The 22,585-nt window shown below is 38.9% G+C and overlaps 1 protein-coding gene across 1 annotated transcript in view; it reads right to left on the bottom strand.

The window, feature by feature from the left end:
* The window catches only part of dhrs11a (dehydrogenase/reductase (SDR family) member 11a), a 33,856-nt gene extending 11,382 nt beyond the window's left edge, over nucleotides 1-22,474 (bottom strand). The window contains exon 1 of the mRNA XM_034683888.1: nucleotides 22,065-22,474. Within this exon, the coding sequence (XP_034539779.1) occupies nucleotides 22,065-22,196 (132 nt within the window). The 5' untranslated portion in view covers nucleotides 22,197-22,474. The remainder of the gene's footprint in view (nucleotides 1-22,064) is intronic.
* Between the last annotated feature and the right edge of the window lie 111 nt (nucleotides 22,475-22,585).

A 22,585-nucleotide genomic window follows, 5' to 3' on the forward strand; every position in this document is an offset into this window, starting at 1 on the left:
GGGTGAGCTGGATATCATAAAACAGGGCTTGACACTAGCCATGGTAAGTTACTTTGACACATTTTTATCCCCATACTGCAGTTCTTTGGCATCACAAAGTTATAAGGACAAAATGAAGCAAAAAACACAATATTTGCCTAGTGGTAACTTTTAATTTGCCAGCTTCACTTAAGAAAGCTGTGATGAACATGATTCACAAGCGGACATTTCTCATGGTTTTCAGGCGCATACAAAAGCTGGTGCTCTGATCTTTAAGCTACAGCAACAACAGAAGAGGTAAGCTGATGTAGCAGATGCACAAGTTCAGCCATTGCACAAAAATCAAAATCTTACCAAGTGAAATTGTCTGATTTTTAGTCAAAATGTCTTATCCCACTTGATTTAAGATACATTTACTTAACAAATAACATTTGAGCAAGATAGAGGGACTTGTTTTAAGACATCTTAAATATCTTGTTATGTCAAACAATCTTGAAATGATCTTGTTTTGAGTTGTGATTTAGAAGAAACAATGTTTATTTTACATTTCATACATTTTTCAAGCTGAGACCTTATTTGTAGAAGACGGATAAGAGCCCAAGTATATTTTTGTATCCATATCAGATCATTGTCTGCGAACAATGAAGTAGACGACCTCTCTTTGCTCTCTTAACTCTCTCATCTGCTTACCTGCAGCGCCTGACATGATCTGCTGCAAAGGATCAGAGAGAGAGAGAGTGAAAGAGGTCCGTCTGTTAATGCATTCATTGAAGTGTGACATCTGATGTTGGACATCAACCCTCTTATTATACTGCTAGATTATAGTCACATACAGCTGGTTGCTGCTGATGTCATTCTGCACCACCTTTGTTTAGGATTGTTACAAAAATGCTATGTCATTAACAAGTCTCATTGAAACATGTCAATGCCAAGTTGTGTTATCTGGGGTCTTTGCAAAACTGAAGATCAGATCAGACACATTTAGAAAAGAAAAGGTAGGAGGCTGAGCGGAACTCGCTACTGTGAGCAGAAAGAGGAAAGCTGCAGGTGTGTGTGTCCGTGTGTGCGTGGAGCACAGACTGTATAAATAATGGACGTAGTATCTGTGACGTCACCTATCTGTTTCTGAAGTGCTGTTTTGAAGCCAACCGTCGGTGGGAGCCATATTGGATATGCTGTAGTGAACCTAGCTTCTGTCGAGTCAGTGTGAGGTAAAGAGACAGGCTTTGAGCCTCCTAGCCAACAGCTACAGTGTTCCCGCCTGTCAATCTAGTCAGCTGTGCCTCTCATTGGAAGACTTGTAATCTCAATATCTTCGAAATTGCCGCGTTTGAAATTTTTTTACCCCCCATACAGTGTGTGCCGATCAAGAAATTAGCTATCCAGACTAGACTCGTCTTTTGTACCAGGCTGTAAACATGTTTATTTCTGCTGTAAAGATCGGCCTTTTTGAATTGGTGTGTATGTGGTTTACAGAACTTCCTGAGCCAGCCTCGAGTGGACACTCTAGAGACTTAATGCAAATAGAGTGTTAGGTTAATTTATTTCAATATTTTACAATTATACTGTTTTCAATAAATGCCTAAATTATAATTCATAAACAGCCCAATGTCGCTGAAATGCAGCAGCCAGATCACCTACATTAAAAAGATACACATGCATCATTTACTGCTCAATGCAGGTTTTTTTTTCAGGATACAAAATATTTGACATGTGCACACATTCTATATAATCCATACTTAAAGTTTCCCTCATGTGATTCTGTTTTTTATTAAAGAGGGCACATGTGCTTAAAGTGACACAGAGCTCTGACACTCAAAACCATTGTTTCACATAATCTATGATGATCATGATAAGAACAATACAGACAGATAACAATGTGCATGATCCAAAGAAGTAAGAATGTTACAACAGGTCATAAAGTCTTTACATGTTTCAGTAATGTGTGCACTGTGCACTCAGACGGTATTCTCTGCCATATGTGTGCATGCCTACATGGTTATATTCATGGCCTCTAACCCCCTGCAGGGGGCAGTTATGTAAGGTCTTCAATGTAAGGGGCATCATTGTCCCACACCACATTTAATCATTCACCCACTCATGTGGAACTGCTGTAAATGGACCCACAAACCAACGGGATAGAGAATGGGAAGGAGATAAAAATAAAGATGCCGAAGTGCTGAAGGCAGACGAGCTTTAAGTGGTGAGCCAGATCAATAACAGCAGGCAGCAGCCAAAAGCAGAGAGAGATGAGAAATTAGATTTGTCTCAGGTTGACTGTCTCGCAGGCAAAAAGAGGGATTGTTTTTTTTACTATCGTGTCAACTCTTATTTTCTGAACACACTAGTAGGTACCTCCTCCCCTCATAATCCTTTCTGTCCGCTCTCTTAAACACCTGTGACACACAGAAAATTTTTGCCTGTCATAAAGCATTTTCATCCTCATTACTGAGCCTGTTGTCCAGCGATCACAATAAAGTGTGCAGACGGAGGGAGGCAGGGAGAGAGAGAGGGTTGGCAGCCAGAGAGGGAAACAGCAGGACAGTGAGAACAAAAACTGAAGCATACTGAATTAAAACAGAGCGAAATTCACTCATATTGGACTTTTTTGATCAATAGGAAGCAGTACAATGGCAGTACAGGACTTTGACGGAATATCTACATGATAGATCAATTCATAAGCAGCTTGTTTACGAGAGTAACTTCTTCAAATATAGGAAACACCTCCCCCAAATGTCATACATCCTAGCTTAAAGTGTGCAGATACTAAACATGTCTACAAAAAGATGCTCAAATCAAATATGCAATCTGGACTTCATCCTCCATCCATCTATTGATTTGTTTTCTGAACAAAAACTAACAAGATGTTTCAAGAACAACAAATTGTGTTCTCCTGAGTTCTGGCACTCATTATCCAGCTGAACTACAATTGTAAGACATAAAAATAGATCCTTACTAGTATAGCCTGAGCACAGTCATAGCAAGCAGGGTCAAAGGTGACAGCAGGCTGTATAATAGGATTGCAGCAGTGGTATAAATGGGACGGTTGTGCGATTATCTCGTCTTCACACTGAGAGACCGCCATCCAAAGGTCTAAAGGTTGAACAGGGAGGTTTTTATAACTCTACTTTCAGGATAGACTCATGAGGAGAGAGAGATAAGAAAAATAATTACACCCTTTGTTTGCAGATGCAATCATTGACAGAACTAAAGGCTTTTTGTGGAGTTCCAGTCAGGGCATAAACACAGGCCCTTAACCTTTGATATAAGTGCAGGTATTTATAGATAACATAAATAAGGTTATATAGAGTTAGAGGATAAGTGAATTTAAAAAAAAATCCCTGGGCTTGATGGTGATGTTTGGTATGAGCACCTGCAGCAAATAACCGGGGCTTTCATAACCCTGATAGAGTAAAGACAGCCAGGTATTGTGTAACAGACTGGTGCAACCAGTGTGTCGGCATTTTATTTCCCAAAACAAAGCGATAAAAGCCAGGAACAGGCAGCAGCAGGTCTTTATTCCAAATTAGACAGAGAATAGTGCAAGTTTGAGCAATACTTCAATGCTAGATAAAGACAGCAACTTGTAGAAGTATCTCCAGACTGACATCATGTGATAAAAACTCTCTTCAGCTGTCTTGTTTGTTGTTGAAACTTGCTGAGGGTGACGCTTCCTTTTGGTGAACCAGCATGCATCACGTGCCTGCTACTGGTCATGTGATTGGTTATTTCTGTACCTGATACCAGACTGAGGCCTAAAGGACAGACTTTTTCCTGCATCAGTACTGATTTCAAAGGGAAAGAGATGAGTAATTATAAATATGGCGGATGATTTGGTACTGTTTGAGCTAGCATGAACAAACGTCTTTTCAACATTTTGCTAAATCTTGTGATATATTTTTTAATCCAAAGGCTGTTTTCTTAACAATTTAATTTTGAATTGTCAACAGGAAATGACCACCAAATATTTGATCATGTTGGCATCCTTTTTAAAACAAACAAAGCCAACCATGAGCCAGTTATGTCTTCCTTATTGTGAAGTTTCTGCTTCCTTTGCCAATTGTTAATGACATTTCTGGACTTTGAAATGCTAAATGAGAGTGCTGTAAAAACTGCTTCAGAAGGAACTCAAAGATTTTACTTTGGACTAAAGGAAATTGAGATGTGGTTTTTATGGGCTTACTAAAATTTGTAGACAAGGTAATTTATTTAACCAATACAAGAACTGTCAGAATTATTGATTATAAATACAAATTCAAATGACCAAAGTCTACCTACCTACCTCTGCTTCAGGTGCTACAGGCAGTGCTTAGAGTGATGTAAACATTTGAGTCAGGAGCATGTTCTGCCAGACAAACCTTCAAATCATACATTGTCCTTTCTTATATGTTCTGTACAAAAAGTTTTCCTAATAGCATGTATCTAGGGATGTTCAGAAGCTACTAATTCCCTTGTCCTGTAAAGGGAAATTTAAATTCTGACTAATCAACCTGTCTACAAGTAAGTAAACATTCAGAAAACAATCAAACTTGAGCACAATGTGGAGGCATTGGCCTGGCGTTTTGAGCGTGCACCCAAGTGGGAACCTCCAGTCTCAAACAATGAAGCCCATGAGGAAGTGTTAAAAACTGCAGTACATCGAGAATCTGCTTGAGGCTGGCTGCAGAAACACCAGAAACCACATAGAAAGGAATGGGAAAAAGACTATCTTTGCAGCATTAATAAACATGTTTACAGCCTGGTTCAAAAAACAGCTTGGCCCTACGAAGCTAATTTCTCTATCGGCACACACTGTACGGGGGTGAATTTTTTTCTAACGCGATGGTTCAGATATTAAGATATTTAGTTTTACACGTTTTTGCCCAAATAAGGACATGACTGACTTGACTCCCAGTCGGGAACACATAGCTGTTGGCTAGGAGGCTCACACTACGTCACACTCTGCCTGGTTGAGTTCAGCATTTCCAATATGCCTGCCGCAGTCGATTGGCTTCAAAACAGAGCTCAGGAACAGATGGGTGACGTCACGGATACTAGGTCCATATTTTATACAGTCTATGTATGCACCCCATGTACGGAGGTTTTAGTCCTGTGAGGAGACTATGCCAATTAGGTCTACCAAATGTGGCAGAGCTAGTACCACCAGCCTTTGGTTTTCCTTGCAGGTCAACATCCACACACCCGCGCTGGTTACCTATAGCTCTGGTCGAGTAGTTATGAGGCAGCTTAACGCAGCCTACATACAGCTTAATCTCCATTCTCTTGATCAAATACGGCCAACCTGCACCTCAGTATAAGATGCCATTTCATCTGTGTTTGTTTACATTCAGGTAGTAGAGCATTAGAGTATTTTGGCAGTAGCCATTAACTACGACAATTGCAAATAAACCATGTCCATCCTGGTCAAGGGATAGACCAGTCCAATCAGCGACGAGTCAAGTCCCCCGAGGGTACCTACTTATTCTGGTTTGGTTAATGCCGTATTACTTTCTGATTTTCCGTAATGTTTTCTGAGTTGCCGTTGTGTTTTCTGATTTGCCGTATTGTTTTCTGATTTGCTGTTGCGTTTTCTGATTTGCCGTATTGTTTTCTGAATTGCCGTTGTGTTTTCTGATTTGCCGTATTGTTTTCTGGTTTGCTGTTGTGTTTTCTGATTTGCCGTTGTGTTTCTGATTTGCCGTATTGTTTTCTGGTTTGCTGTTGTGTTTTCTGATTTGCCGTTGTGTTTCTGATTTGCCGTATTGTTTTCTGATTTGCTGTTGTGTTTTCTGATTTGCCGTATTGTTTTCTGATTTGTTGTTGTGTTTTCTGATTTGACGTTGTGTTTTCTGATTTGCCGTTGTGTTTTCTGATTTGCTGTTGTGTTTTCTGAGTTGCCATTGTGATTTGCACTTCAGGTCCACCGTATTTAAGGTCTAAAGTTCCATGAAAACTAGCAAGGGTGACCATTTTATTGTTTAATGAAATAAGCATGTATAATCAAAAAATGCTGATACCAATAAATATTTGTGGGCCAATAAAGGCTGATGGAAAAGGAAATGTTGGTTTAGATCCTGATAACACCAATATGCCAGATCATGAAATATGCATGCTGAGTTTATGATAACTGATTCCCAGCACAGACAACAAAAACAGACTGAGGACGGTCCCATGGAGACAGTGTTGACCAGATTTTTCCAAAAAGGAAAAGCTTTCAAACAGAGCCAACCTAAGCTTGGTCTATTCAGTGTATAAGCTTAGCGTAGCCACAAAATGGGTCCAATATCAAACAAACACACAGCAACAAATCCAATTAGGCTGCTATTTAAGCAAAAACAATCCACTTTGCATTCTTTTCATCAAGCCCCCCAACCCCCTTCAATTTTTTTGTAAACACTGAACTTGATGAACTCAAATCATCTTTGTTTGTGCTTCTCACAAAATGCTTTCTTTCGCACTTAGCTCCCTCTGCTCAAATGTACGTTCTACTGCAAGTGCTGGCCTGCTTTCACAGTTGCACTTAACGTTTATATGAGGTATTTCCCTGTGCACATCAGGCCCCCACATACAAGCACACAAACAATCTCAGAGAAGGCAGTGCAAAGCTTTCCAGCAAGTCTTCAACAGGACAGGACAGGACAGGACGGGAAGCGCCCCGCCTACCAAAGCAGGAGGCCCAGGAAGGGAACGTCAGTACCAGTAAAGCTTGCACCTTAAAAGATGACAAGTACAACACAGTGGTGGTACACAGGGAAGCAGCTTACAGGGTCACTGATCTGCCCAGACCAATCAGACTGTTGACTGTATGAGACTCCAGTGAGCTCGCATAACAAGTAATTAAAAAGACTCCCACAGTTAGAGGTTCAAATGACTAATAAAGAGCACGGAGGAGACATTCAACTGATTCATGTGTTATTCATCAATATGCTGTAATGCTAGTTCTATCATAGTATTAGCAATTATTACCGTAAAGCTTCATCCTGCATTAAAACAACATGAGTGTGAGAAAGCTCTTTGCCAAATGGATATGGATTAAGTAGCAGGTATCTCTTTACAGATTTTAGTTGACACATAAATCAAAGCAGACAGTGAAGAAAAGGGATCTTAATGTTTGAGACCAAGTAACGTGATCCATCAATTATTGCACTTGGTAATTAAATGCTAATTATGTTGACATGAGGACAAAAAGACATGCTCAAATTCCTTGCACAACATGTAAAAAGGCCAGGTAACGTGGACTATAAAACAGCACAATCAAAAAATAGGGATCTCCCACAAAATACAAATGTCACCCCACGTCACCTGTGGCTGATGTAGAGTGCATTCTCGTAGGCCTGCCTGGAGGAGTTTGGGAAGTTTTAGGATGAATTGACAAAATAGTAACCTTGAAAGTCAGTGACATTAGATAATTCGATTTAACCCCCAGATTAAACTAACAAGAGGCTAATCGTGACACCACTATAACAAGCCTTCCCATCTGGTTTAACCTTGGTGTTATAAACAAATAACCCTCTTGTTAAACTGGAAAGCAAACAACTGAATAGTTCTGAATAGGGTTGCAAAATCCCATGAATTTTCAAAGTTGGAAACTTTCCATGGAAATAAACAGGAATAAACCAGGAATGTACTAAATTGAAGTTTGGCTCTTAACAGGGAACTTAAATATAGTTGGGGAAAATATACGTTAGCATAATCCTGACTAAAACAACCAGATTTCATGCAATTACAGTTGAATGTCTATGCTATTCCTCAATCAGATGCACACTGCTTACTGCAGGGCTATTGAGACCACGCCCCCTACATGCACTGTGCATTCCTCCATCACATGCACAGATGACTTCTAGAATCCTGCAGAGGCTAGGCTTGAGAAGCTTGAGGGAAGATGCTTTTTTATTTGCATGTTGAATGGGACTTTTTTGGAGGGAGAGGGGCTCTTTTCATTTAACATTTTGAATGGGACTTTGTTGGAATTGCAATTTTGTTAATTTTTTGAATGGGTTGGGTCAGGGGGATGGGTAATATTTAACTCAACATTCATGTTTTTGTTCTTCAATGAAAGAAGTGATTGTTCAATAAAATATTTAACACTAGATAAAGTTCAAACATAGTCTCTTTTAATTGTATTATTTTGGATAGATGTCTGCTTATAAAAAAAATGCATGCTTGGATATGATATCTTTCCATTAAATTACCCTCAATTCCCAGTTAATTCCATAATTCCCATGGAAAGTTTCCAATTTGGAATATTTCCAAAATTCCCTAGGTTAACTTCCCATGGAGAACTACCAGAAATCCCCCCCCGCAACCCTAGTTCTGAAATATTTGACATACATTTGGAAATTGTGTTGGTCTAAATTATGTCAATGCAGTGGTCTGTATTATGTTATTAATCAAACAGGCCTGCAGAGTATTATCCAACCAAAGCACTGCTCTTCTTCTGTTGCTACAAAGATGCGACTTCTGTGCTTTCGTTTCCTGAGAGTCAGTTCTTCACCTTCTGTCAATACTTCTCGATTAGGTTCAGGAGATGATCACAGCTTGTATCTTAGCGATGTGTTGATGTTGTTATTTTGGTGTCAAAGGTCTATGCTGGTGTTAAAAAAACTGCTTTGTCAGAGAGCTTACACACAGAGCACTGCCATGTCCTTTAAAATCTAATCTCATGATGAAATAGTGTGTTTTCAGGAGCTAGCTGTAACACAGTCAGAAATCTACAATTACCTAAAATTTATTTTAGGATAAAGGATTTTTAAACTGTGATGTATGTATTGCTCTTGTCTACATGATTGTCCCATATCTGTTGCTCTTTGTGAGTTTTTTTTCCATGTATATATGGGGTATAGGCTTTTGTTCCATTGGCAGACTGTCAGCTCCCAGAGGGTACTAGATGATTTGGGGCTATATAAAGAAAAATTCACACAGCTGGTGTGCTATACTTCCAACCATTACATAAATGACCAAGACTGATTTCTTCAATTATCACCCACCCCTTTTCATAACTCTGTGTCTACACTACAGGGACTGCTGCTCAAGGAGGACTCATATAGGAAGAAATGCTGCCGTTAGTGGTGTTGGTGAGAATGTCTCTTGGGGTCAGAATCCATGGAAACATGATGGGTTATTAGTCAGGTATAAGACTTTGTCAGCTACCAGCTCTAGTGGAAATTGTGCAGTCAGTGGAAAACATTTGTGCACAGGTAAGACAAAAACTTGTGAGATGAAGAAGCTGGGAAGTAACTGGATGAGCTCAGGAAAAAAAAGTGACACGGGAAACATGTAACTGTGCAGGTAGAGAGGACAGGGCGATGGTTTCTCTCACAGCTAATGATGAAACGAGTCAGCAATACGGACAATGCAAACATAGAATAGTGGGAGTATTCTTTGGTATTATATGCGACTGTTGCGCACCTTACACTTAAATAATAAAAGTTCAAGTGGCTTTGTTTCTAGATTGGGGAGTGCCGCATACTAATCAAAGCACTTTGAGCATTGAAGACTCTTTCTGGTGAATGTTTATGCACAAGTTTCTGATGAGAATTAGTTTGAAAGCAACTCATTAATAGTTACATGCACAAGTTTCATTGTGCTTTAAATAATAATAGCCACTTATATATGTAGACTTGACTCATCTGTTTTGTAACAGCCTAAAACTTTCTTTTCTAATGTAAGATTGAAAGATTATGAGGATTCATTTCATCTTTTTTGTTTGCAAAGAAAAAAACCAACTTTGTTTGAAATTAAAGTTTGACGTCTGAGTTAACCCACTTTGGGTTCATGTCTTTGCTGTTACAAAAAGCCAGGTCTGGAAAACACTTCTCCGAAATGACAAACTGTAATCATGTCCATGGGAATTCCTTTCTTTACTCTATAAGCTTTCTCTCTTTTCCTGAGTGTAATTATGGTAATAAAAGAGATTTTATCTTGTTTACATAATTTAATTTTCAATTTGTCAAAGTCCATAATACACCCGGCAAAGTGAGCATACGAGAGCCTTTATTTCGTATGTTTGAAGGAGCAAAGAGTGTCATTAAAAGTGTCTGTCACTCAGACCAAAGATTTGGATACTCTGGATCTTAATTTGAAGAGACAGAGAAGCCTGATGCAACTCTGTAACAAAACTGCAGACTGAAACCTTTATTAGCAGGAACCAAGGGTGAAAATTGTTTACTATAAACATCACTGTGCAAGGTTAAAATGCATCGCAAGAGACACGAATTCGACTTCAATTTCTTAGAAAATGTTGCGAGGGATAATTCAGTAGATGAGTACTGAAAGGGAAAATAGCAATAGCAATAGCAATCTTATTTATAAACATGGAGAATTAAAAAAAGTAATAATTCCAAATAGATTAAATAAAAACAGAAAAACAATAGATACACCCAACATACATCAGACAAAGCAATCAAACAAACAGCAAGTGTTGCTGCACATGCACCCAGTCACAACACTCATTATATCATTCATACACTTGAGGAAATAAATATGTTTTCAGTCTTTTTTTAAAAGTGGAGACAGTTGTTATGGACCTGAGGTCAACAGGCAGTTTGTTCCAAAAAGATGGACCACAGTAACTAAAGACCCCATCACCGGACTTTGATTTGACTCTGGGTACATTTAAAAGACTTCCACCTGCTGACCTAAGGATCCTGGTCGGGTTATACACTGTGAGAAAATGACCCTTCCAACCCTACCAAACTTTATACCTTTGCCAAATCAACGAAACACCAAAAAGACTGAGAAATATATGAAAAAAAGGAGGAGAAGAAGAGAAGAATAGGACTGAGGGTACAAGACTGGTAGAAAACCTAAGTGAGGCAGAGAGGGTGTGAAACAAAGAGGATAAAGCCACCTGACCTGGCCCACTTCAAATCCTTTCTGAAGTGAAATCTATTCAGAGTGAAAGAACAGGACAGGTCGTCTAGACACAGCCTTCAGGAGGCGGCTGAGGCAGCTTCAGATGTGCTGACAGACCGACGCTGATCGACTTCATTGTGTCACCTCGGCTTCTGGAGTATGACCGAGCACTTTTTACCTCCTCCAGACTGGGCACCAAATCAAAGCTGGTCAGCCAAGAGCTTAAATTAACCTGCGGCCTCACCTGCCAAAGACTGAGCGACTGAATTAGTGCCTTAATTAGAGGATGCTTAAGCTAGCTTGAAAAAGTGTAAGAGGCTACAGCTTTGTGCAGATCAGCGTGAAAAGGCAAGTATTCAGAAGTCTTTTTGATACAAGTCTGATGAAAAAAAGAGCAGAGACTGAATGTGAACACATAACCATGAGTTCAGAAGACATTATCTCCAAAGCCTGACTTTCCAAGCTGAAAGATAACAACAACTACAATCTATCCGTCCCTTATGGCCCTGCTTTGAGTGATGTAACAACAGAGTGATTTTATTTAATGCTGAGCACAATCACATACAGATTCATCTTCTTTGGTCATATTTCATGCTGAATCATTCTCCAATCTCCTGCTAACACAGGCTCTGTGTATGCCAACCACAAATCCATGTAGCATTAAAAACCCACAAATTATGTTTGCTAAATTTATCTGATCTAAAACTGCCGCAGCCCGAGCTTTGTGTTTTGACAGATGCCTCTGCTGTGGGTGGCCTCAAAGCACCCGTGAAACGACAGTGTCATCATTTTAAAATGATCTTACAATACAAATAGATTTATTATCCAGAGGCAAATGTTCTTTCTGCGTTCAGCTAAGGTTCAAACAGAGGTGAACATTAATCATGCCCAGTGAAAAGAATATTTCATGACTTTTTAAAATCATTCAGATGCATGGTTTTACTGACCAGTGAAGGGACAAAATTTCCCATAATCCCTCCTGTCTATCCTGCAGCTCTTCACAAACTTTCTATTTTGTGATGAATCATTACTTTTCATTCGCAAACTTACAGTAAAAAATAAACAATGCTTTCCAGGATGCACAAGTGATTGATTGATTATTTGACAGACCCCAGCACATCCCACCCTCTGCCTCCCCTCGAGCGACAGCAGCCCTGACACTAATCTCCTGTTCATCAGCGCTGAACTGCAGATCATGACAAAAAACATAAAAATGCCCTTTAAGTCAATTTATACTACAAGGATATAAACATTTGCTCAATGACACTGGCAATCCCATCCCATCCTGTCCTACCCTATCTATCCTCAGAGATCCAGGCAGCAGATACTCTAACATTTCATCATCACGATCACGATGCAACATAGCAGGAGATGGAGTTTAAACTAATGTGAAAAAAAAACAAGAGAAAAGTGTCACCCTAAATAGCAAGGATTGGCATAGTGTTGGGAGATAAGATGAATATCATCATATAAATTTCCATGGGAAGTTAAGCTGGGGAATTTTTGAAATATTTCAAATTGGAAACTTTTAAAGGGAGTTATGGGAATTGAGGATAATTTAATGGAAAGGTATCATATGTATCTAAGCATACATATTAGTTTCATTATAAGCAAACATCCATCCAAAATAGAAATCATCTGTGCATGTGATGGAGGAATGCACAGTTCATGTAGGGGGCGTGGTCTCAATAGCCCTGCAGTAAGCAGTGTGTTATGTGCATGTGATTGAGGAATAGCTGAGATATTTAACTGTACTTGCATGAAATCTGGTTGTTTTAGTCAGGATTATGCTAACGTATATTTTCCTCAACTATATTTAAGTTCCCTATTAAGAGCCAAACTTCAATTCAGTAAATTCCTGGTTTATTCCCATTTATTCCCATAAATTCCCGTTAATTCCCATAGAAAGTTTCCAACTTTGAAAAGTCCCAGAACTTTGCAACCCTAATCATGACATATGATCATTGACTTTTTGTATCCAATCACCAACAACAAAAATATCTTTGTGTTTTGACACAAGCGGCCACGTTTACGATATTATGTCAGTCTCACCATTTGAGATTTGTTGATATGAACGTGGAACTAATATTTTTCATATCATGAATGTGTAACAATGGGAACCACTTGTGATTTAGAAGCTGCACAGCTAAGAAGATGAAATTTGAGTAACACACAACCATAATTTGAAGTACATGTCAGAGGCTGTTTTCAAAACCGCCTACTTTACCAACAGTACGTACTGATTTTGCAAAAATTCAGAATGTAGTATGCAGTATGTGAACAAGAGTGAAATCTGCAGTATGCCAAAACTTCCCAGATGTTGTTGTACTGATTCGGGAACATTTCTCAGTATGCATCAGACCAGTCTCCCTTGCATGCCGTTTCCCACTATACACAGCGCTAACATTTCGCTTCTTCTATTTTGAAAGGGAGGCTCAGTTTTTAGGTGCGATGAAAATTATTAAATTTCATATGAACTACTTCTTATCTTTTTAAATCATAAATTAATGCAAAAGAAGCAGTTTATCTATCAGCTTGGCCGTTGTTTACTTCTACTTTCCGAAACCGGAAATCAAGCATCGCCTGGCTCGTCATGCTGCACAACAGATCGAACAGCACAGTCATACTACATACTACATTCAGACGCAGTAGGTAGTATGCAGTACGTACTACATACTATATTTGTAGGTAGTATGTCGCAGGGCGTTCCGAAAACAGTCATAGTTTTAGAGATATATTCAAATGTCAAATAGAAGCAGATATGCAAATTAAAGAACAGAAATTCCTGGTCTCTGGTGGAGATCTCAGAGGGTTTAGTTGATCAGCAACTGGAGCTCATGATCCCATAACAGTGTCTTTACAACTGCATCACATTGTGCTGGATAGGCAAGTATGACAATATGTGGGCTATGTGGGCTGGAGTGCTTTCAAGCTAACACATTGTCTTCTTCTGAGTCAGATATGAGCTCAGAATAAAGTCATTCTCGCATGACATCAATCCCACAATCATTAAGCAGATATATTTTTTAACTCCTTTTTTAAGAGATTCTCTTTTAATGGTGATCCCAGCACTGGAATAATTCCTGCAGTCCTTGTTTGCATAAAGGTTGTATGTGCACACACTTTGCTCTCCACTGCACACACATGCACTGTGCTGTACATACACAGAGGCCCAGATGAACCGTTAGGACCTTAAATAACGCATTGTGTGCACTGTGAAGAGATTTGTCTTTCAGCGACATAAAAGCCTCTCCCACTGGACCTAACGGGTTTCACAAGAGTTAATGAAAAGCTGTGCTGCTGCTGCTTGGATCGGTTCTGTCGTCTTCATTCCTGCACAGAGCCCATGGTGACAACACGTCTCTCCTCGGCTCCCTGCTCCCCCACTGTCTACTCTTCAGAGTCACACACAGCACAACAATACTGCTGCCACAACTCTACACTATGGTTACTCCTCATTTGATTACACAGAAAAACCAACGCCTTTAAATAAAACCCTCCTTTTCATCTCTGTTTTTCCAGCTTTCACTTTCAAGGAGAAATCCGTTGTAAATAAGCACTGATTGAAAAAGCTTGATTTCCCACAGTAAAGAAATAAACACTAAAAAGGAAGTGAAGAACAATTGCTCAGTGATGGACACTTACATCCCCCTACAGCAGCATGCCAGGTTTGGCACAACTACAGCAAGAACCCAGTTTACATAGGAAAGAGCACAATGCTGGCTTTGTCCCTCATCTCACACAGACAGCTTCTAAGGTCTAGTACAAGTGATGAAATCGGTTACAGCCTGGGAGAAATGGAAACCTGTTGCTCTACAGACTGATATCTATCTCTGCTTTAGCCAAATACTCTACTTAATCTAAACAATTATTTAATGTAACAATTTAATTTATAACAAATAAAGACCGCAGTGCTTGTGATGAATTCAGCTCTTTAACATGACTAATGTGTACATAATGTTAAAGTTTAGTCGAGACTCAAAATGTTGTGGCCTTATTTGTGTCTTGCACAAGTCACAAATGAGGACTAAAAGCAGCTGTCACTGTTAACTATTGACAGAAGGAACCATGTGACCAGAGTATGAATGGAGGCCGGATATCTATTGCACAATTTACACTCACTGCAGGCATGTACGGGCCTCTACCCCCCCGGTAGAGGTGCTAAAAACTGCTTGCATATAAGAATTTGTCTGAACTGAAATAACACAAAAACTGAAATTATTCTTTTAAAAAGGTCATGTTAGGAACTTTTGGTTTGTGTTGATTGTGATGCCCCCTATAGACAGAGTATAACCTCTTGTCTCTCTGCTTAATGTTCCCTGTGAACAGAGGTTAGGTTTACTTACTATGTCAAATGTGAAATTGGCCAAATGTGTCCTGGTTGTTTTAAGTAGGATGTATCTTTTTGTATGAATTGTGTTTGAAAGCAATTGTTATAAATAAATATGCAGCTTTAAGTATTTTTATTATTTTGCACAATAAATGAATATTACATAGCAAATGTGATAAGAGTATCACCATAATACTGTATGCTAATTCCAATACAGAAGAGAATTGATGATCTCTGCAATTAGGTGTGCGGAAAAAAATATCGGTATCGGTAATCGGCAAAATATGTTGTAAAATATCGGCATATCGGATATCGACAAAAAATTCAATATCGTGCATCCCTACTCATGTTGATGGTATTGTTTGCTTTTGTAGGATATATCAAAGCATTTCAATTAATTTCAATTTGTTTCATTACATTAGCTAAAAACTCCTCACAGGAACATTAAACACCAGGAAAAAAAGCATGGGAATGCTTCCTACTTATATGCCTTACCTATTCTAATATTATCTCCTACAACACTTTGTAATAATAAGTGTATAATATTTGTCTTCCTGTATGTTAACTCCCATTTATAAATCAGTTTTGAAAGTTGAATAATTAAATGATCACATTGTCCTTGCTGCCTTGTTTTATACACTGTCCATTGGGGTTATGTGCGATTAGTTGACTTAACGATTAAGTGCTAGCCGGCACCAGAATTACAAGGCAGTCAAATTAATTAGTAATATTAGTAATATTGTCGTCCTGTAATGTCTGTCATATGTTGTGTTTAAGCTGTAGCATAGCCATCAGCAACATGCTGGGGTGGTAGCCCCTGTCAATAACTACTGCCATAATAGTGTATAGTGCTCCATTACTGGAGTGTAAACAAGCACAGATGACAGATTGCATTATGTAGTGTGGTGCAGTTTGACAGTATTTTGATTTAGAAGCTGGAGATAACCTTGTGTGTAAGCTGTGTCTGGTAAATGTGGCATATCACCAACCAGAACAATGCATAACCAGCACAGACATGTGGACATTCATCTGCAAGGAGGACTGAAGGCTGGTGTTGCAAGTTCTGCTAACATTAACCACACTCAGCAAACATATTTGACACTGTTTACCCGCACACACTGTGTGACCCATGTTTAGCTATGTTAAATAAATCCTGTTATTTGTGAGGGCTATTTGCCTTCATTCAGATAGGACAGCTTGAGAAGGAAACAGATATTGTTTTCTTACCTTTAGACTAGTCAGTAAAAGGGATAGGGATTGAAAGGGCCGGTTTCCTCACAAGACCTGGGACCCCTGGGTGGCCTATCTAAAGTCTGGGCAATACAATATTTAACCTTTTAATACTCGTACTTCATCTGTATTCAAATATCAGCCACCTGTAGATGTGTGAGTAAGGTGTAAGGGGAAGATATGTAAGTGTATGTTACATTGAAAATTGTGGGTGCAACTCTCTTTGTCATGGCATGGTTTTGTTCTTTGTTTTTGTAATCGGTGGTGTTTGTATACTGTTCATCTGAATAAGAATGAAGAAAAAATGAATAAACTGAATTTTCTAGAAAAAAAAGAAAAAGAAAAGGACCGGTTCCTCCCCCTTTTTTTTTTCAAAACCTTAGAACCAATTACATTAGAGCTTACTGATACTACTATTGAGTACTGAGTCCCATGGAATAATGTAAGTCCTATATCTCAGGTTGAGCCAAATCTGTTAAATTAAATCAGTGCTGCAGAAACACGGAGCGACTCTCTAACAACGTTTTTGAGTAAAATGAAACTCAAAACCAACAGATATGAAACTGCACAAAGGAGAAGTATGGTGGTCAGTTGCTTTCTAGAAGTCTAAAGTTTGGTAAGTTATACCTTCGACCGTCTTTGGGTCGAAAAAAGCTCTGTCTACATTCGGTCACTTCTGCTGCTGTTGGACATTCATCCTCTCACAGTCAAAGCAGCTGTGGTAAGCACACCACAACTTTGTAGCAAATACCAAAAATCAGAGATAGCAATTTAGTGTTGATATCTGTGTTAAAATCAACAGGAGAAAGACCTGGTAGCTAATTAAACAAGGTGACATAAGGTTACATTTTTGTGATAAACTAGAATGATACAGTTGATTGTAGATTTAAAAAAAAGTGTTTCTTTTTCCTGCAATATAAAAAATAGATCTTAGTAATGGAAGTATCTGTTTAAATTCCTAACATTTGCATCATTAAAACGACTGATGGCAAGATTCCTCAAAGCAAATATTCAATATTAAATATGAGTATTTTCTTTCTAACAAATAATAGAGAAGTATCAATAATGGACTCAATAAATACTGGTATGTGTCTGTTTCAACAATAAGGACATAAGTTGCTTCGGAACATCTCTGTCCATCACAGTAAGAATGAAAGCAGCCTTTAAGAAAGATAAGCTGTTCACTTTTATGACATCTACATTACTCTGTCCCTCAATTTTTCTGTATGGGTTTAATATATGCTTTTTGTGCTGCTCTGCTTTTATGCAACTGCACAGAAAACAGAAGGACAGCAGTCTGAATACACAATCATTTCCAGTCTGTTTTTCTTCCTCCATTCTGATTCTGTTTCTTAAACCCCCTACTTCTCCACTCTGTGTAGGAATCCCTGCGCAAGTGATTTCCATGCATGCTTGAAATTCATGTTTCTACAACAACTTCATAAGTAGAGTTACTCTTACTGGTGTTGCTTCAATATGCTTACCAAACCATGACAATGCGTCTGTAAACAGCACAGCCTCAAGAACTGATGCAACTGCCACAGCACTATTTGCAACAGCAATTCAACAATGAAAGCCCACAGCCATATCAATCTACAATATAAAAGAAGTTGAAGTAAGTGTAAAGGGGATATCCTAGGCCTTCTGTAGCCCAGTACAGGAAGCTAGAGCAGGTATGAGCCGTGGAAAGTGCAGCTTAATTATTGGCTGATGAGATAAGCGGGGTGCAGCAGTCTTATGGCTTATGGTCAGGCGGGAGTCTGTGGGGAGGGGCTGGTGACTCCTGGCCTTGTGGAGGCGTTAGCCAAAGTGTGCCAGAATGTGTTTCAAAGACGACATAACTACAGCATGTAGCATGACACTTTACCTCACACATTCACCTTCATTCAGCAGATTCATTCATATTTTAATCACAGCCATAAATGCATTGATTCAATATGCCTTTGTCAAATTCACACGCAGTTCAAATATAATCCCTGCTGGCATTAATTAACTTCATAGTCATGATGATGAGAGCAGGGCTTAAATACTGATTGGACTTTAGTGTCATAGTGGGGGTGATTTAATCTCTCGGTTATACAGCCAATTGAGCACTGACCTAAAAAATGAGATGTGTGTCAGATCATGCTGTCTCACCGCAAACGTGTACAAAATGGAGCTGGAGAATGAAATACTCTCAACAATTTGTGAATTGAGATTTAAATGGCATGAGGTGCTTTGAATTGTTTTATTTAACCCTCCTGTTACCCTCAAATTTACTAACGTCTTTTATCAGCAATTTAAAGCTCCAGAACCTCACTGTTACCCAGGTTTATATGTCAGGTACTTCATTTTTATTTGTTAACTACCTAAATAGCCCCTTAAATAAATTATATTTAAACCATAAACACAATTTAAAGCATTTAGAAGGACTTCATTTGTAAAACAGAACATCAAACTGCAGCAACTTTGTCATGCTCTTGTCGGCCCTGCCTTGTTTCTATGTTATCAAAACGTATGACACAGGACACATCATTGAATGTCTTTAGAGACATGGTGGCTGGAAATATTATATCTCAATCTAAAGGTTAGCAGTTCGATCCTAGCTCCTGCAGTCACATGCGGAAGTGTCCTTGGTTATAGTTACCTCAATATCATCCAAAACAACCAAAACACCTGTTTAAAATGTTGATATTTCTTATGGTATATACAGCTAAAACAGCCTGGGGTCAAATTGACCCCAAGGAACAATGATGCGTAATTATTTTTTTATACAGGAAATTGGAACATATCTACATTTTAATTTTATGTTTTCCCAGTTGTCCCCATTAAATTATGAAAATTCATGAAATATGAATCCAAAAAATGATGTAATTAATTTAAAGATGTTACAAATTGAATGGGGTCCAATTGACCCTAAGGATAATAGGAGGGTTAATAGTCTGTATTCATGAAATTGTGGGCCATTTTCACCAGGATCTCATTTCAGAGAGCCTATTGGTTGAGATGATGACATTTGATAAACAGAAGCATTTTTTTTACAGTATGGACTAAATAGTTAGTGAACTTAGTGCCCTTCTGGTCATGCAACCTTCAATGCCCCCCTTACTATGTGACACATTCAGCCCATTCATACTCTGATCGTGGGTGCAATAAAAGTGCCAACCTTCAAATCCGGTTCTGATCTAAGCCATTCACATGCGCTCAAACATTGATTCGTGGACGACCCACCCTACCTCTGTGTGGCTTAGAGCTCCCACAATGATAGGAAAGCCACAACACTCCCAACAGACCCCACGGGTATCCACTGACACCTCTTTGGGAGATCTGGTAAGGTGGCTTGATGCTACCTGAGCAGACAGTTCATCACTGTAGCACTGACAGCAAATGGAGACTGACAGGGTGACCTACTACTAACTCTGAGGGTTCCTCAAAGTGTCATACCACATAACATGATGAACACGTCGAGGTGGTGAATCTCTTACAGCTCTGTGAGTTCTGCTCTTCTGCTGACCCTGACCTATGACATCAGTGGATGTGTTCAGCCAATTGGGGATTATTTTTCCATCAAGGATTAAATGATAAAAATATTAAGAAGAGACTACAACAGATTATAGGTGAGGTTGATATCCAGAGGATTTCTGGTTTAAGTGCATCTCTATGCCTCATTAGGTCCTTGATAACATATTGTGAATCATCTACAGTCTTTAAGAGCAGAAAAGAGGATTTGGGTACAAAAGGATTCATTAGATATTTAAATGGGAAATCAGTAACAATAGCTGGCAGGGATTCAGCCTGAGTGTGTACCTCTGTGTGTCTGCTGCTGTTATCAACAGATGTTTTTTGAATGAATCAAATCATAGTAAGATATGTTACAATAATAATACTGTAAAAGACTACTGGGGCAACAGACCTTCAACAAATATGGTTTACTTTCATAAAAAAAATGCCTGATACATGACGTATATTATGGACAATGAAAACATTTGAGAACTCTCTTTATTGCCCTTATATGGGTAAAACCACATTCATACTCTCACACTGAAAGGCAGTTATGGTGTCTTGCCTATGGAGAAAATAGAGGCCAAAAAACTGACATCAATTTCCCAGTCCTTGCTTTTTCCAACCTCTCTTACCTTGACCTTTTTCAATATTCAGAAATAGTAATAATCAGAGGAAAAAGAAGTGGTAGAGTGGCACCTTCAAAAACAAAGGTTTACAAAGTGCTTGGACATACAATCAAAATAACCATAACTTTTGAATAAATAAATGCATAACCTAAGAACCAAAATCAGGGGGGTGTAAAATATTGATAAGGAGATGTATCGTTGTCAATCTGTAACTTGTGCAAACACAATTATGATATCACTGGCACCAGAAATACTTCTCACTCTCACCCACCATGTTACTACTCCATAATTCCTTGCAGTTGCACCAATGTCATCAATCATGAAAAACACCTTTTAGGAATTCTTCAGTTAATTGCGTATTGATATGTATCATCTTATGATTGTCTAACATTTTGCCAATTATCACAGAATTGCTGTATCGGGATGTTATAGTCACATAAACTAGCAAGAAGGTGTATTTTGTTTTAATGAATTAAAGACAAACCACCAACGGTAACACAGTGGTACAGAGAAGTATACAAGGTTATACCAATGGAAAGCCTCTCTGCAAAGTTCAAAGGGAACAACAGATGTTGAAATTTGAAAATTGGCAATCAGTCTTACTTTATTTACCTTATGAAATTACAGACTTGTTACAAAAAGGTGGAGTGCCTCCCAATTTGAACTTTATTTCATAAATAAGAATTGGATTTTCCTATCTCCTTTTCCTGTTTTGGCAGTATGTGGTTTGCCCTCTCCTTCTGTGGCATGGTGCCATATATCTGTTGACCTCTTTACCAATGTGTGTTTTACTACTTAAGCAGCATATGAGATTTTACTACCTAGTTGTGAGTCTTGATCTGGGGGCTGTCGGGTCATTATCTTCTTGTTTTGTTTTGGTCTTGTAAATTATGTTAATGCTTTGTCTTTCTCTTGTACTGATTTGTTTTGTTGATGTCCACTTTGAAAATGTATACATACACAAAACAAAACCCCAAACTGTTTCTGCTTTCATCGTCCCAATGATTGTTCCCTTTTAGTGTTTCTTTGTTTTTTTAAAATAACTATTTGCTCTCCATATTTGACACATGAGTACAGAACATTGCTGCCTCCATTGCTTGATGTGTGTATCAAACAACTACTCTAATGATGTAGTATCATCTCTCCACCACTGATGTCTGAAATGAGTCAAACCTTCATTTCTGTACACATTTCTTGTTTTAAAGATGAAATAACTTTCAATAGACAGTGTCCACATTAGCTTCAATGTTAGGGTTTCTACCTCAAGTTTTACAGCTAATGTTAGCTAGTAGTTATATATTTAAAATATCATTTTATCGTTCTTTTTAATATTGTACCGTTATTTTTCATAGTCATCCACTATCTTAGTTTGTAAATTTCCTTTAGTTAAATAAAGTCAGAAACACAGACAGTGCCACCTTTGCTTGAACGTTGGAAGGTTTCTAACTGAAGTTGTAGAGCTAATGTTAGCTAGCAGTTAACGTTTGTTAGCTCGTTTGTTGTTGCATTAACAAAGCTAGCTTCTACTGAAAGTCGACATACTTATGTGACAGCAGTTAAAGATACACAATTAAATCACTCACCTCTATTTTGTCGACACTCCTGGCACAGCCGACAACCCTCATGCCTTGCTGGACCAGTGCCCGAGCTACTGCCGCTCCAATCCCCACAGAAGCTCCTGTCACCAGGGCCACTCTGCCTTTCCACCGCTCCATCTCCACAGCACTACCTTCGCCAGGAAAATACACCAAACAGCAGCTTCTGTGCTCTTCCTCTGTGTGCCTAGTTTAACCCTTCACTAATGTAGCAATGAATGTTAATCGCTGTAAGTAAAAAACCGAGGGATGGAGCAGCCTCCTGTCTCAATCTGTGCAGCATCCAGGACAGCGGTGGACAGTGTGCCTGAGCTCGGATCCATGCGCTCCTCTGGATGAAATACGAACAGCCCTGTCGTGTGTAAATGTTTGGTTCACATCACCTCCCACTTTCTTTTTGAGCCCCGGGGCCTGGAGTGCTGTGTGTGCGGGTATTTAACGCCACCTACTGTAGTACAGTAAAATAACACATTTATTGTGCATGTCAACTTTGAGGAGGTAGAAGCAGC

The sequence above is a fragment of the Notolabrus celidotus genome, chromosome 5 (genome assembly GCF_009762535.1).
Source record: "Notolabrus celidotus isolate fNotCel1 chromosome 5, fNotCel1.pri, whole genome shotgun sequence".
Classification (NCBI taxonomy): Eukaryota; Metazoa; Chordata; class Actinopteri; order Labriformes; family Labridae; genus Notolabrus; species Notolabrus celidotus.